This window comes from Mobula birostris, chromosome 17, assembly GCF_030028105.1.
Source record: "Mobula birostris isolate sMobBir1 chromosome 17, sMobBir1.hap1, whole genome shotgun sequence".
Taxonomy (NCBI): Eukaryota; Metazoa; Chordata; class Chondrichthyes; order Myliobatiformes; family Myliobatidae; genus Mobula; species Mobula birostris.
Genome location: NC_092386.1, coordinates 1,280,402 through 1,294,180, shown reverse-complemented (window position 1 = coordinate 1,294,180; position 13,779 = coordinate 1,280,402). Strand labels below are relative to the sequence as shown.

At 44.3% G+C, this 13,779-nt stretch overlaps 1 protein-coding gene across 6 annotated transcripts in view; it reads left to right on the top strand.

Moving 5' to 3' along the window:
* The window catches only part of LOC140211466 (uncharacterized), a 122,713-nt gene that overhangs the window by 74,776 nt on the left and 34,158 nt on the right, over window positions 1-13,779 (top strand). For all 6 annotated transcript variants that reach the window (XR_011889466.1, XM_072281178.1, XM_072281176.1 and 3 more), the window contains exons 25-26: window positions 7,163-7,349; window positions 12,799-13,138. Coding sequence is in view for 5 of the 6 variants with exons in the window: in XM_072281178.1 (XP_072137279.1) it covers window positions 7,163-7,349; window positions 12,799-13,138 (527 nt within the window). In the remaining variant the exon portion in view is untranslated. The remainder of the gene's footprint in view (window positions 1-7,162; window positions 7,350-12,798; window positions 13,139-13,779) is intronic.

The window sequence follows — 13,779 nt, the reverse complement described above, 5'->3', positions numbered from 1 at the left end:
AATGACACTTAAAGGGTTGACGGTGGATATGCAATGGCAAACATTTAAAGATCGCATGGATGACTACAACAATTGTTCATCCCAGTTTGGCAGAAGAAAAAATCAGGGAAGGTAGTGCACCCGTGGCTGACAAGGGAAACTAGGGATAGTATCAGTTCCAAAGAAGAAGCATACAAATTAGCCAGAAAAAGTGGCTCACCTGAGGACTGGGAGAAATTCAAGAGTCCAGCAGAGGAGGACAGAGGGCTTCATTAGGAAAGGGAAAAAAGATTATGAGAGAAAACTGGCAGGGAACATAAAAACTGACTGTAAAAGCTTTTATAGATATGTGAAAAGAAAAAGATTGGTTAAGACAAATGTAGGTCCGTTACAGACAGAAACAGGTGAATTGATTATGGGGAACAAGGACATGGCAGACCAATTGAATAACTACTTTGGTTCTGCCTTCACTAAGGAGGACATAAATAATCTTCCAGAAATAGTAGGGGACAGAGGGTCCAGTGAGGTGGAGGAACTGAGCGGAATACATGTTAGTAGGGAAGTGGTGTTAGGTAAATTGAAGGGATTGAAGGCAGATAAATCCCCAGGGCCAGATGGTCTGCATCCTAGAGTGCTTAAGGAAGTAGCCCAAGAAATAGTGGATGCATTAGTGATAATTTTTCAAAACTCGTTAGATTCTGGACTAGTTCCTGAGGATTGGAGGGTGGCTAATGTAACTCCACTTTTTAAAAAAGGAGGGAGAGAGAAACCGGGGAATTATAGACCGGTTAGCCTAACGTCGGTCGGTGGTGGGGAAACTGCTGGAGTCAGTTATCAAGGACGTGATAACAGCACATTTGGAAAGCGGTGAAATGATCGGACAAAGTCAGCATGGATTTGTGAAAGGAAAATCATGTCTGACGAATCTCATAGAATTTTTTGAGGATGTAACTAGTAGAGTGGATAGGGGAGAACCAGTGGATGTGGTATATTTGGATTTTCAGAAGGCTTTTGACAAGGTCCCACACAGGAGATTAGTGTGCAAACTTAAAGCACACTGTATTGGGGGTAAGGTATTGGTGTGGGTGGAGAGTTGGTTAGCAGACAGGAAGCAAAGAGTGGGAATAAACGGGACCTTTTCAGAATGGCAGGCAGTGACTAGTGGGGTACCGCAAGGCTCAGTGCTGGGACCCCAGTTGTTTACAATATATATTAATGACTTGGATGAGGGAATTAAATGCAGCATCTCGAAGTTTGCGAATGACACGAAGCTGGGTGGCAGTGTTAGCTGTGAGGAGGATGCTAAGAGGATGCAGGGTGACTTGGATAGGTTGGGTGAGTGGGCAAATTCATGGCAGATGCAATTTAATGTGGATAAATGTGAAGTTATCCACTTTGGTGGCAAAAATAGGAAAACAGATTATTATCTGAATGGTGGCCGATTAGGAAAAGGGGAGGTGCAACGAGACCTGGGTGTCATTATACACCAGTCATTGAAAGTGGGCCTGCAGGTACAGCAGGCGGTGAAAAAGGCGAATGGTATGCTGGCATTTATAGCGAGAGGATTTGAGTACAGGAGCAGGGAGGTACTACTGCAGTTGTACAAGGCCTTGGTGAGACCACACCTGGAGTATTGTGTGCAGTTTTGGTCCCCTAATCTGAGGAAAGACATCCTTGCCATAGAGGGAGTACAAAGAAGGTTCACCAGATTGATTCCTGGGATGGCAGGACTTTCATATGAAGAAAGGCTGGATGAACTGGGCTTGTACTCGTTGGAATTTAGAAGATTGAGGGGGGATCTGATTGAAACGTATAAGATCCTAAAGGGATTGGACAGGCTAGATGCAGGAAGATTGTTCCCGATGTTGGGGAAGTCCAGAACGAGGGGTCACAGTTTGAGGATAGAGGGGAAGCCTTTTAGGACCGAGATTAGGAAAAACTTCTTCACACAGAGAGTGGTGAATCTGTGGAATTCTCTGCCACAGGAAACAGTTGAGGCCAGTTCATTGGCTATATTTAAGAGGGAGTTAGATATGGCCCTTGTGGCTACGGTGGACAGGGGGTATGGAGGGAAGGCTGGGGCGGTGTTCTGAGTTGGATGATCAGCCATGATCATACTGAATGGCGGTGCAGGCTCGAAGGGCTGAATGGCCTACTCCTGCGCCTATTTTCTATGTTTCTATGACATGAAGCTAGGCGGCAGTGTTAGCTGTGAGGAGGATGCTAAGAGGATGCAGGGTGACTTGGGTAGGTTAGATGAGTGGGCAAATTCATGGCAGATGCAATTTAATGTGGATAAATGTGAGGTTATCCACTTTGGTGGCAAAAACAGGAAAACAGATTATTATCTGAATGGTGACCTATTAGGAAAAGGGGAGGTGCCACGAGACCTGGGTGTCATTATACACCATTCATTGAAAGTGGGCATGCAGGTACAGCAGGCGGTGAAAAAGGCGAATGGTATGCTGGCATTCATAGCAAGAGGATTCGAGTACAGGAGCGGGGAGGTACTACTGCAGTTGTACAAGGCCTTGGTGAGACCACACCTGGAGTATTGTGTGCAGTTTTGGTCCCCTAGTCTGAGGAAAGACATCCTTGCCATAGAGGGAGTACAAAGAAGGTTCACCAGATTGATTCCTGGGATGGCAGGACTTCCATATGATGAAAGACTGGATCGACTAGGCTTATACTCGTTGGAATTTAGAAGATTGGGGGGGGGATCTTATTGAAACGTATAAAATCCTAAAGGGATTGGACAGGCTAGATGCAGGAAGATTGTTCCCGATGTTGGGGAAGTCCAGAACGAGGGGTCACAGTTTGAGGATAAAGGGGAAGCCTTTTAGGACCGAGATTAGGAAAAACTTCTTCACACAGAGAGTGGTGAATCTGTGGAATTTTCTGCCACAGGAAACAGTTGAGGCCAGTTCATTGGCTATATTTAAGAGGGAGTTAGACATGGCCCTTGTGGCTAAAGGGATCAGGGGGTATGGAGGGAAGGCTGGTGCAGTGTTCTGAGTTGGATGATCAGCCATGATCATACTGAATGGCGGTGCAGGCTCGAAGGGCTGAATGGCCTACTCCACCTATTTTCTATGTTTCTATAAAGTAGAGGAACTTGCAGCACAGGTGTAGATTGGCAGGCATGATGTTGTAGGCATCACTGAATCATGGCTGAAAGAAGGTTATAGCTGGAAGCTTAATGTCCAAGGATACACATAGTATGGAAAGGACTTGCAAGATGTCAGAATTGGTGGCGTTGCTCTGATAGGGAAAAAAAAAGAAGAAAACATAAAAACCAAAGAGAGCAAGTATTAGTGGGAAGTTAGAGGATTGGGAAGCTTTTAAAGGCCAACAGAAGGCAACTAAAAAACTCATTAAGAAGGTAAAGGTGAAATACAAAAGTAAGCTAGCCAATAATATTAAAGAAGATACTAAAAGTTTCTTCAGATACACGAAGTGTAAGAGAGAGGTGAGAGAGGATATCGGAGCATTGGAAAATGATGCTGGAGAGGTAGTAATGAGGGGCAATGAAAATTGCAAATGTCACTCCACTCTTCAAGAAGGGAAAGAGGCAGAAGAAAGCAAACTATAAGCCAGTTAGTCTGACTTCAGTGGTTAGGAAGGTGTTGGAGTCGATTATTAAGGATGAAGTCTTAGAGTACTGGGAGGCATGTGATAATATAGGCTATAGTCAGCATGGTTTCCTCAAGGGAAAATCTTGCCTGACTAATCTGTTGGAATTCTTTGAAGAAATAACAAGCAGGATAGATAAAGGAGAATTGGTTGATGTTGTGTACTTGGATTTTCAGAAGGCCTTTGACAAGTGCCACACATGAAGCTGCCTAACAAGCTATGAGCCCGTGGTATTACAGGAAAGATTCTAGCATGGATAAAGCAATGGCTGATTGGCAGGAGGCAAAGAGTAGGAATAAAAGGATCCTTTCCTGGGTGATTGGATGATGAAATTGATGGCTTTGTTGCAAAGTTTGCAAACGATCTGAAGATAGGTGGAAGGGCATGTAATTTTGAGGAAGTAGAGAGGCTACAGCAGGACTTAGATTAGGAGAATAGGCAAAGAAATGGCAGATAGAATGCAGTGTCAGGAAGTGTATGGTCATGCACTTTGGTAGAAGAAACGAAAGGGTTGACTATTTTCTAAATGGAGAGAAAACACAAAAAAACTGAGGTGCAAAGGTACTTGGGAGTCATATAGGTGCTGGGAAGTTGGTACTGAGGAGATGTCAGGGATAAGTTTTTTTTTTACGCAGAGTGGTGAGTGCATGGGATGGGCTGCCGTCAACGGTGATGGAGGCGGATACGATAGGGTCTTTTAAGAGACTCCTGGATACGTACATGAAGCCTAGAAAAATAGAGGGCTATGGGTAACCCTAGGTAATTTCTAAAGTAAGTACATGTTTGGCACAGCATTGTGGGCCGAAGGGCCTGTAGGTTTTTTATGTTTCAATTAATTTGTAGGTTGCATCTGCGGTGAGGAAGAATTCATTTCAAGAGGACTAGAATATAAAAGCAAGGATGTAATGTTGAGGCTTTATAAAGCACTGGTGAGGCCTCACTTGGAGTATTGTGAGCAGTTTTGGGCCCCTTATCTTAGAAAGGATGTGCTGAAACTGGACAGGGTTCAAAGGAGGTTCATGAAAATGATTCCAGGATTGAATGGCTTGTCCTATGAAAAATGTTTGATGTCTGGCCCTGTATTTATGGGAAGTCAGAAGAATGAGGGGTGGCCTCATTGAAATCTATCAAAGCGTGAAAGGCCTTGATAGAGTAGATGTGGAGAAGATGCTTCGTATGGTCGGGGAGTCTAAGACTAGAGGGCACAGCCTTAGAATAGAGGGGTGTCCTTTTAGAACGGGGTTGAAGAGGAATTTCTTTTCCTAGAGAGTGGTGATTCTGTGGTATTCTTTGCTGTGGAGGCTGCCTTTGTATATTTAAGGCAGAGGCCAATACATTCTTGATTGGTCAGTGCAAGAAGGGATGTGGGGTGAAGGCAGGAGGCTGGGGCTGAGAGGAAAATTGGATCAACCACGGTGAAATGGCAGAGCAGACTCGATAGACCAAGTGGCCTAATTCTGCTCCTATATCTTATGGTTCATGATTTTAGTTTATAAAAAAAAAACAGGTTTACAGGATAGAGACACAGTGGTCACTGCTGGTACTGGCTGCCTGTCCCTAGCTGCCCTGAGAAGGAGATGCAATGCTTGAGTTTCTGGATTAGGTCTCTACAGAGGGAAGCTCTCATCCCATCTGTGTGCAGTTGGTCTCACTTGTATCCTGATGAAGGAAAATGAGTTTACTTGAGTTGTAGGGAAAGTTGAAAGTATTAGGGCTTTATTCACTGGAGTGCAAGAGAATGAAGGTAGCTTTGATTGAGGTATTCAACATTCATGAAGAGTGAAGATAGGTAAATGCAAGCAGGCTTTTTTCACTGCTTCCTTCGTGAATCCAAATGTAATTTCATTACGTCGCACACCACTGCAAGACCTGTGTTCGAGCTGGCAGTATTCCAACAGGCAAGGGAATAGGATTCTGGTAGCAATGGATAAGAAATGGTAGATGTTTAAATAGGGATGAGGTCTGATTTGCTCCATGAACTGGCAACTACTGACTTTCTAAGTGGTTGAACTCAGAGTTAGAAAGGACTGTCAACACAGGCATCCTGTCTGTACAATTATTGTAAGGGATACAATTATTGGAAGGATGTCGAGGCTTTACAAAGGGTGTAGAAGAGGCCATGATCACCCAGCGTCAGCTGCAGTGGCTGGGGCACGTGATAAGGATGCCCCCATGTCGGCTACCCCGCAGAGTATTATACGGCCAGCTACATCATGGTTGACGCTCAGCTGGAAGGCCGAAGAAGCGCTATGAGGATCAGATGAAGAATGGTTTATGGAAGTGCAAGATCAGACCCAAGGACCTGGAGGATGTTGCTGCTGACTGTACCACTTGGCGACAGCTGTGTAGGGATGGGGTTCGTATTCCGGAGATGAAAAGAACAACCAGAAGAGAGCCAGGAGAAATGCAGCCATGGTTGCCATCCACTACCACATATACATGTCCCACCTGCAACAGAGCTTGTGGGTCCAGGATAGGACTGTGTAGTCATCAAAGATCTCACCGTTAAAGGAGTGGACGTTGTCATCAGATTTCGATGGACAACTGAAGAGAAAGAGGAGAAGAGAAGAGGTTTATCAGGATACTGCCTGGATTAGAGGGCACGTGCTATAACAAGAGGTTGGATAAACTTCGGTTGTTTTCTCTGGAGTAGCGGAGGTTGAGGGGAGATCTGATTATAAGACTATGAGAAGCATAGATTGAGTAGGCAGATAAGTATCTTTTTTCCCAACATTGAAATGCCTAATATCAGAGGGTATGAATTTAAGGTGAGGGGGTAATTTCAAAGGAGATGTGAGAGGCAAGTTTTTTTACACAGAGAGTGGTGAGTGTGTGGAGTGCGCTGTCTCAGATGTTAGAGGCAGATACATTAGGGACTTTTAAGAGAAGTTCAGATAGGCATAGAAATGTGAGGAAAATGGAAGAATACAGACATGTATATAATCTAGGCAGAAAGGATTAGTTTAGTTGGCCATTTGATAATTAATATATTTGGTTCAGCACAACATTGTGGGCTGAAGGGCCTGTACCTGCACTGTCCTGTTCTATGTGCTAATTACGTATGGCTGAAATCAGGATGGTTTCAACCACAAACAATGGTGTAATTAGTACATTTCAGGTTTCCTTACTGTAATCATCAAATATAGAACAGTGCAGCACAGTACAGGCTCTTTGGCCCACAATGTTTTGATGATCTATATAAACCTATTCCATAATCAATGTAACCCTTCCTTCTTGCACATTTTTCCTACATCCATGTGCCTATCTAAGAGTTTCTTAAATGTCCCTAATGTATCTGCCTCTATCAACACCCCTGGCAGTGTGTTCCACACACCCAGCACTCTGTTTAAAGAAAAACATACCTCTGACACCTTTCCGAAACTTTTGTCCAACCACCTTAAATGTAACTGATTGTAAATGGTGGATTGTGAGCAGTTATTTAGTTCTATAGGTTTGCCTGGCTAATGTATGTGTTGCAGTCCATTTTCCAGACAATTGTATGGCATCAGTTTGAGTTAAATTAATTCTTGGTGGTTATGTTTTATTTTAGAGAACTTAATGGCAGTGGAAAGCCCAAAAGAGGAGACGATCATATTAACCTTGTTTGAGATCCCAGCCTCCTCTTTAACCGGATACAGTGAGTCCTCTGCTTCCTACATGCCTATTTCAGAAAATAGCCTCGGTTTCACTGCATCGAATCCACCTCTATTGGCTGAAGGTACAGAAATCACTGCAAGGTAAACCCTGTTTTTCTACCTTTTCGCTTTGAAACACAACTATAGCAGAAATACATTTAATGCAAAATTGACAATATTTTGATCTCTGTGCAATAAAAGCACAAAGATATATTGATGGGTTTACTTATGTACTACTTATTGGTGCCCGAGTGAGAAAGTGACCAGAGCAAATTAATGTTAAGACTCCTGCTCAGTTGCTTCTCCAAAACCCAGAGGAAATGTACAAGATTCAGAGTGTGGGAAAAGAACATCTACACTACTAATTGTTTTATAAAATTAGTTATAAATGATTTGTCATAGTTATACTTTATACCTTATTGTCACTAATCAATTGATACTAGAACGTACAATCATCACAGCGATATTTGTTCCTGCGCTTCGCGCTCCCTGGACTACAAATTAATAGTAAATATTAAAAATTTAAATTATAAATTATAAATAGAAAATGGAAAGTAAGGTAGTGCAAAAAAACTGAGAGGCAGGTCCGGATATTTGGAGGGTACGGCCCAGATCCGGGTCAGGATCCGTTCAGCAGTTTTATCACAGTTGGAAAGAGGCTTTTCCCAAATCTGGCCACACGAGTCTTCAAGCTCCTGAGCCTTCTCCCGGAGGGAAGAGGGAGGAAAAGTGTGTTGGCTGGGTGGGTCGTGTCCTCGATTACCCTGGCAACACTGTTCCGACAGCGTGCGGTGTAAAGTGAGTCCAAGGCCGTGTTCACGATCTTCTGCAGCTTCTTCCGGTCTTGGACAGGACGACTTCCATACCAGGTTGTGATGCATCCTAGAAGAATGCTTTCTATGGTGCATCTATAAAAATTAGTGAGGGTTTTAGGGGACAGGCCAAATTTCTTTAGTTTTCTCAGGAAGTAGAGGCGCTGGTGGGCCTTCTTGGCAGTGGAGTCTGCTTGGTTGGTCCAAGTCAGGTCATTTGTGATATTGACCCCGAGGAACTTAAAGCTTTTGACCTGTTCCACTTGCGCACCACCGATGTAAATTGGGTCGTGCAGTCCGCTACTCCTGAAGTCAACAACCAATTCCTTCATCTTGCTGACGTTGAGGGATAGGTTATTGTCTTCGCACCATGCCACCAGGTTCTTAATTTCCTCTCTGTACTCAAACTCATCATTACCCGAGATACGGCCTACAATTGTTGTGTCATCAGCAAACTTATATATTGAGTTCGATGGAAACTTGGCTACACAATCATGGGTGTACAGTGAGTACAGCAGGGGGCTTGTGGGGCACCGGTGTTCAGTGTGATTGTAGAGGAGAGCTTGTCCCTTATTTTTACAGCCTGGGACCTGTCTGTGAGGAAGTTGAAGATCCAGCTGCAGATCTGAGTGCTAAGGCCCAGGTTCCGGAGCTTAGGAATCAGTTTATTTGGCATGATTGTATTAAAGGCAGAGCTGTAGTCAATGAAAAGGAGCCTTACGTATGCGTCTTTATTCTCCAGGTGTTCTAAGGAGGAATGTAGGGCCAGAGAGATGGCATCTGCCATTGACCTGTTGCTCCGGTAGGCGAATTGCAAAGCGTCGAGGTTGACCGGTAGGCTGTGGTTGGATGTGTGCCATAACCAATCTCTCGAAGCACTTCATAGCAATTGATGTCAGAGCTATGGGTCGATAGTCATTCAGGTGTGCCACCTTGCTCTTCTTCGGCACCGGGATTATCGTTGCCTTCTTAAAACACGAGGGGATCTTAGACTGAAGCAAGGAGCAGTTGAAGATGTCAGCAAACACTCCAGCTAGCTCACTTGCACAGGCCCGGAGAACCTGTCCCGGGATGCCATCTGGGCCCATCGCCTTCCTTGGATTTATCTTCAGGAGGGCCCTTCTAACCTCCTCCTTGGTGACGATGAATCTCAATGCCACCAGGTCCGGTTCATCCGGAGGGAGCGGGACACTCCTCTTCTGTTTGAATCTTGCGTAGAATACGTTAAGTTCATCAGGAAGAGAAGCACCACAGTTATTGATATTCCCTGCCTTTTGTTTGCACCCAGTGATCTCATTTAGACCCTGCCATAGTCTACTGGCGTCCCTCTGGTTAGCCTGGGCTTCCAACTTGGCTCGATATTGCCTCTTGGAGCCCTTAATGGCTTTCTGGAGTTCACGCCTGGATTCCGTGTCGCGCCCGGTATCCCCGGACCTAAAAGCCGCAGCTCTAGCTTTTAAAAGGTACTTGACCTCATAATTTATCCAAGGTTTCCGGTTAGGGAATACCCGGATCATCTTGTGAGATACACAGTCCTCTGTGCATTTCCAAATAAAGTCTGTGACAGCTGAGGGATACTCATCGAGGTTAGCTGCGGAGTCCTTGAATACTAACCAGTCCACCGATTCAAAGCAGTCACGGAGGACCTCATCCGTTTCCTCCATCCAACGTGACACTACTTTTGACACCGTGACCTCCCACTTCAGTTTCTGTTTGTAAGCCGGGAGGAGGAGTACGGCCTGATGGTCCGATTTTCCGAAGTGAGGTCGTGGGACGGAACGGTAGGCATCCTTGACTGCTGTGTAGCAGTGGTCAAGTATATTCGGGCCTCTAGTGGGGCAGGAGACATTTTGGTATAACTTTGTCAGCACCTTTCTGAGGTTGGCCTGGTTAAAGTCCCCGGCTGTAATGAGCAAAGCCTCTGGATACCTGGTCTCAAGTTCACTGATGTTGGCATACAGTATGTTCAGAGCACCCTCCATGTCCACCTGGGGGTGGGGTTGGGGGGGGAATGTAGACCGCTGTCAGTATGTCCGAGGTGAATTCCTGTGGCAGATAGTAGGGATGACACTTCACCGACAGGTGTTCCAGGTCCGGGCTGCGGGAGCTTGTCAGTGCCACTGTGTCCAAGCACCACCCAGTGTTGATCAGTAGGCAGTTAATGAGGGATTGATACTGATTTTATTGACTTATCATCTTTGAAGTAAATGAGATATACACATTTGCTGCTAGATTGATTCCAGATATGTATTTACAGATACTGAGAAAAATTTTGATTAGGTAAGTAGTTTAGATTTGTTTCCTTTATTATTTGAAGGAAGTGCACTGGGAAAGCTTTTTGTTACAGGGTGTAGGGACATGGTAAAGCTATTTTGTTCAGTATGACTGGGCAATTATATTTTCTTTACAATTGTAAGTTTCAGTAGAACAATAAACATTTTGCCGTACCGACCTGGAATTGGTTTATTATTGTCACATGTACCGAGACAGCGAGTAACTTGTTTTTCATAGTGTTCATGCAGACCAAATCATTGCAAAGTACATTGAGAATGCAAAATGCCAGAGAAACTCAGCAGGTCAGGCAGCGTCTACGGAGAGGAATAAACAGTCAGAATGAGAATCACTTCATTGCCAGTATGGAAACATACCAGAATTGATTGTGGTTCAGTGTCAAGCATAAAACTCAGGACAATACCATAACAGACAACACAATAGCAACCAACAGTTTACAAGACAATAGTGCAAACAGCCATGAGCAATCAACAATTCACAGAATGGTCACCTGTGCAAATGTCAATAATCAAACAAATAAGTGTGATCATATGAACAGATTCAATAATCATCAACTGAATTAGCGCTGGAAAGATATTGTGCAGCAACAGTTGGGTATTACACATGAGGGAGTTTTTTTGTTAAGCTGGATAGCTACAAGAAAGAAGCTTCGTAACTGATGTGGTCCTGCTGGTGATGGACTTGTGTCTCCCTGATGGCAGTGAAATCAGCAGTAATTTTTCAGCTTTTTTCTTTGCTCTGGCAATGAACAGGACTCTTAATATCGGTAGCTGACGGCCAATGATTTTTGTTGAGTGGACTATTCGCTGCAACCTAGACTTGGGGAGGGAGGAAGTGACGGCAACCAAACCATGATATAGTTGGTCACAGCGCTTAATGAAAGCTGAGTAAAAATTCATCAGAATATGCCCTGAGATGTTAAGTTTCCTAAGCTGGCATAGGAAGAACAATCTGCTGGGTTTTCTTTATGATGGGTGCAATGTGCTTGTCCCACTTCAATATAATGGTAACTGTAGTCCCAGGAATTTGAATGACTTGGCCACAGACACAGCCTGACCATTAATTTCCAAGGAGGAGCTGGTAGGGGGTTGTCAGCGGAAGTTAATCCTCATTTCCACTGTCTTGATAGCATTCAGCTCCAAGTTGTTACGAGCACACCATGTTGCAAGATGGTCTACCTCTTTTTGATAGCAGGTCACATTATTATTTGAGAGGAGACCAACTACAGTTGAGTCATCCATTAACTTCAGGATTTTTATGGATTTGTCAGTGGAGCTGCAGTCATTTGTATAAAATGAGAACAGAAGGGTTGAAAGATCACAGCCCTGGGAGAACCTGTGTTTGTAGCCTGTCATTTCCAAAGGGATCCCACCACCAAGCACATCTTTCCCTCCTCCCCCCCCATCCAATTTCAGCTTTCCACAGGGATCGCTCCCCACTTGACTCCATTGTCCACTTGTCCCTCACAATTTATCTCCCTCTTAGCACTTACCCTTGCAAGTGGAACAATTGCTACACCCTGTCCCTACAGCTCCTCCCTCACTGCTATTCAGGGCCCCAAACAGTCCTTCTAGGTGAGGTGACACTTCATCTGTGAGCCTGTTGGGATCATACACCGTGTCAGGTGCTCCCAGTGTGGCCTCTTGTATATTGGTGAGACCCGATGTAAGTGAGAGACCGCTTCGCCGAGTACCTACTCTCCGTCCACCAGAAAAAGCGGGACCTCCCAGTGGCCACCCATTTTAATTGAACTTCCGATTCCCATTCCGATATGTCAATCCCTGGCCTCCTCTACTGTCACGAGGAGGCCACACTCAGGTTGCAGGAACAACACCTTATATTCTGTCTGGGTAGCCTCCAACCTGATAGCATGAACATCGATGTCTCGAGCTTCCAGTAGTGACCCCCCCCCCTCCCTTTACCATTCCCCATCCTCCTCCTCTTCTCTCAACTTATCTCCTTGCCTGCTCATCACCTCCTTCTGGTGCTCCACCCCCTTTTCTTTCTTCCATGGCCTTCTGTTGTCTCCTATCAGACAGCTCTCCACCTTTTAAATCTACTCCTCATCTTTTTTTCACTAGTTCTGCGGAAGGATCTCGGGCCGATACATCGACTGTACTTAGAGGCTACAATAGAGGCTGCCTGCCCTGCTGAGTTCCTCCAGCATTTGGTGTTTGTTGCTTGGGTTTCCAGCATCTGCAGATCTTCTCTTGTCTGTGTTTATAGACATTAGATCGGATAAATAGGAGCCCAGTGTTACATGCTGCTCAGAGTCGAAGATGTGGACCGAGGGCCAGTCCTGATGAAGAGCCTCAGCTCTAAAAATTGACTCTTTATTCCTCTCCATGGATGTTTGACTTGCTGAGTTCCTCTAGCATTATGTGTGTATTATTATGTTTTAAAAGTGCTGATTCTAAGTTTATTAATGAGTATGCTTTTGATTACAGATCTGAACTCTCAGTGGAGGCACCTGTTATACCCAGTATGTCTGAATCAGTGACAGTTTCTGATTACAGATCTGAACTCTCAGTGGAAGCACCTACTATACCCAGTATGTCTGAATCAGTGACAGTTTTACAAAGTAACCCCCAGCACTGTAGCTCAAATATGCCAGGACTGAATTCGGGGCAAATGGACAGAAAAAGAAAAGCTGCCAGTTTAATTGATAAAAATGATTCTATTGAGAAGAGACCAGAGGTGATATCAAGTCAGGAGGTTTCTGGAGAAAAAATTTCACAGACTGAGGAAGTTCTTCAATCAAATTCGGCTACCTTAACATCACCTGAGGTGGGTCTTTATTTTTGTTGATTTAGATTTGCATACACTTGCAGCATACACACCGGATTCACGATGTGCTTCTTTTACAAAAGGTGTAAAGTCGGACTGCTGGCACTGGAGTGAAATGTCTTGTGAAATTTTTTAGGATACAGTTTAATTGGCTAATTAGTTACCCCTTCAGTCCAGCAAGACCAGTAACTTTACTGTTGTGAGGTACAGGTTAAGCACCCCTTAATAAATGCTTTGGGCCAAAGTGTTTCAGATTTCAGAATTTTTTTGGAATATTTGCATCTATATAATGAGATTGATTCCGGATGGAACACAAGTTTAAACGCAGAATTCATTTACGTTATGTATACAGCTATGCATACACCCTGAAGGTAGTTTTATATAATTTAATAATTTTATGCTTGAAATAATAATGTGTACTTTGAATCATCAGAAAGGTAAGCTATCACTACCTTGGCCACCCAGGCAGACAGTCGGAGGCTGTTTGGCATCGCCATCATCCCCAACTCTGAATTTATGTGCTACCAGTAGGCAGTCTTTGTCTTACGCTTGTTTGGCACACATATGTACTGATGCAGCCATTCAGCATGTTAGATTTTCGTCAGTGATGATCTTGACAAACTCATTGAATTTCTCTGCTG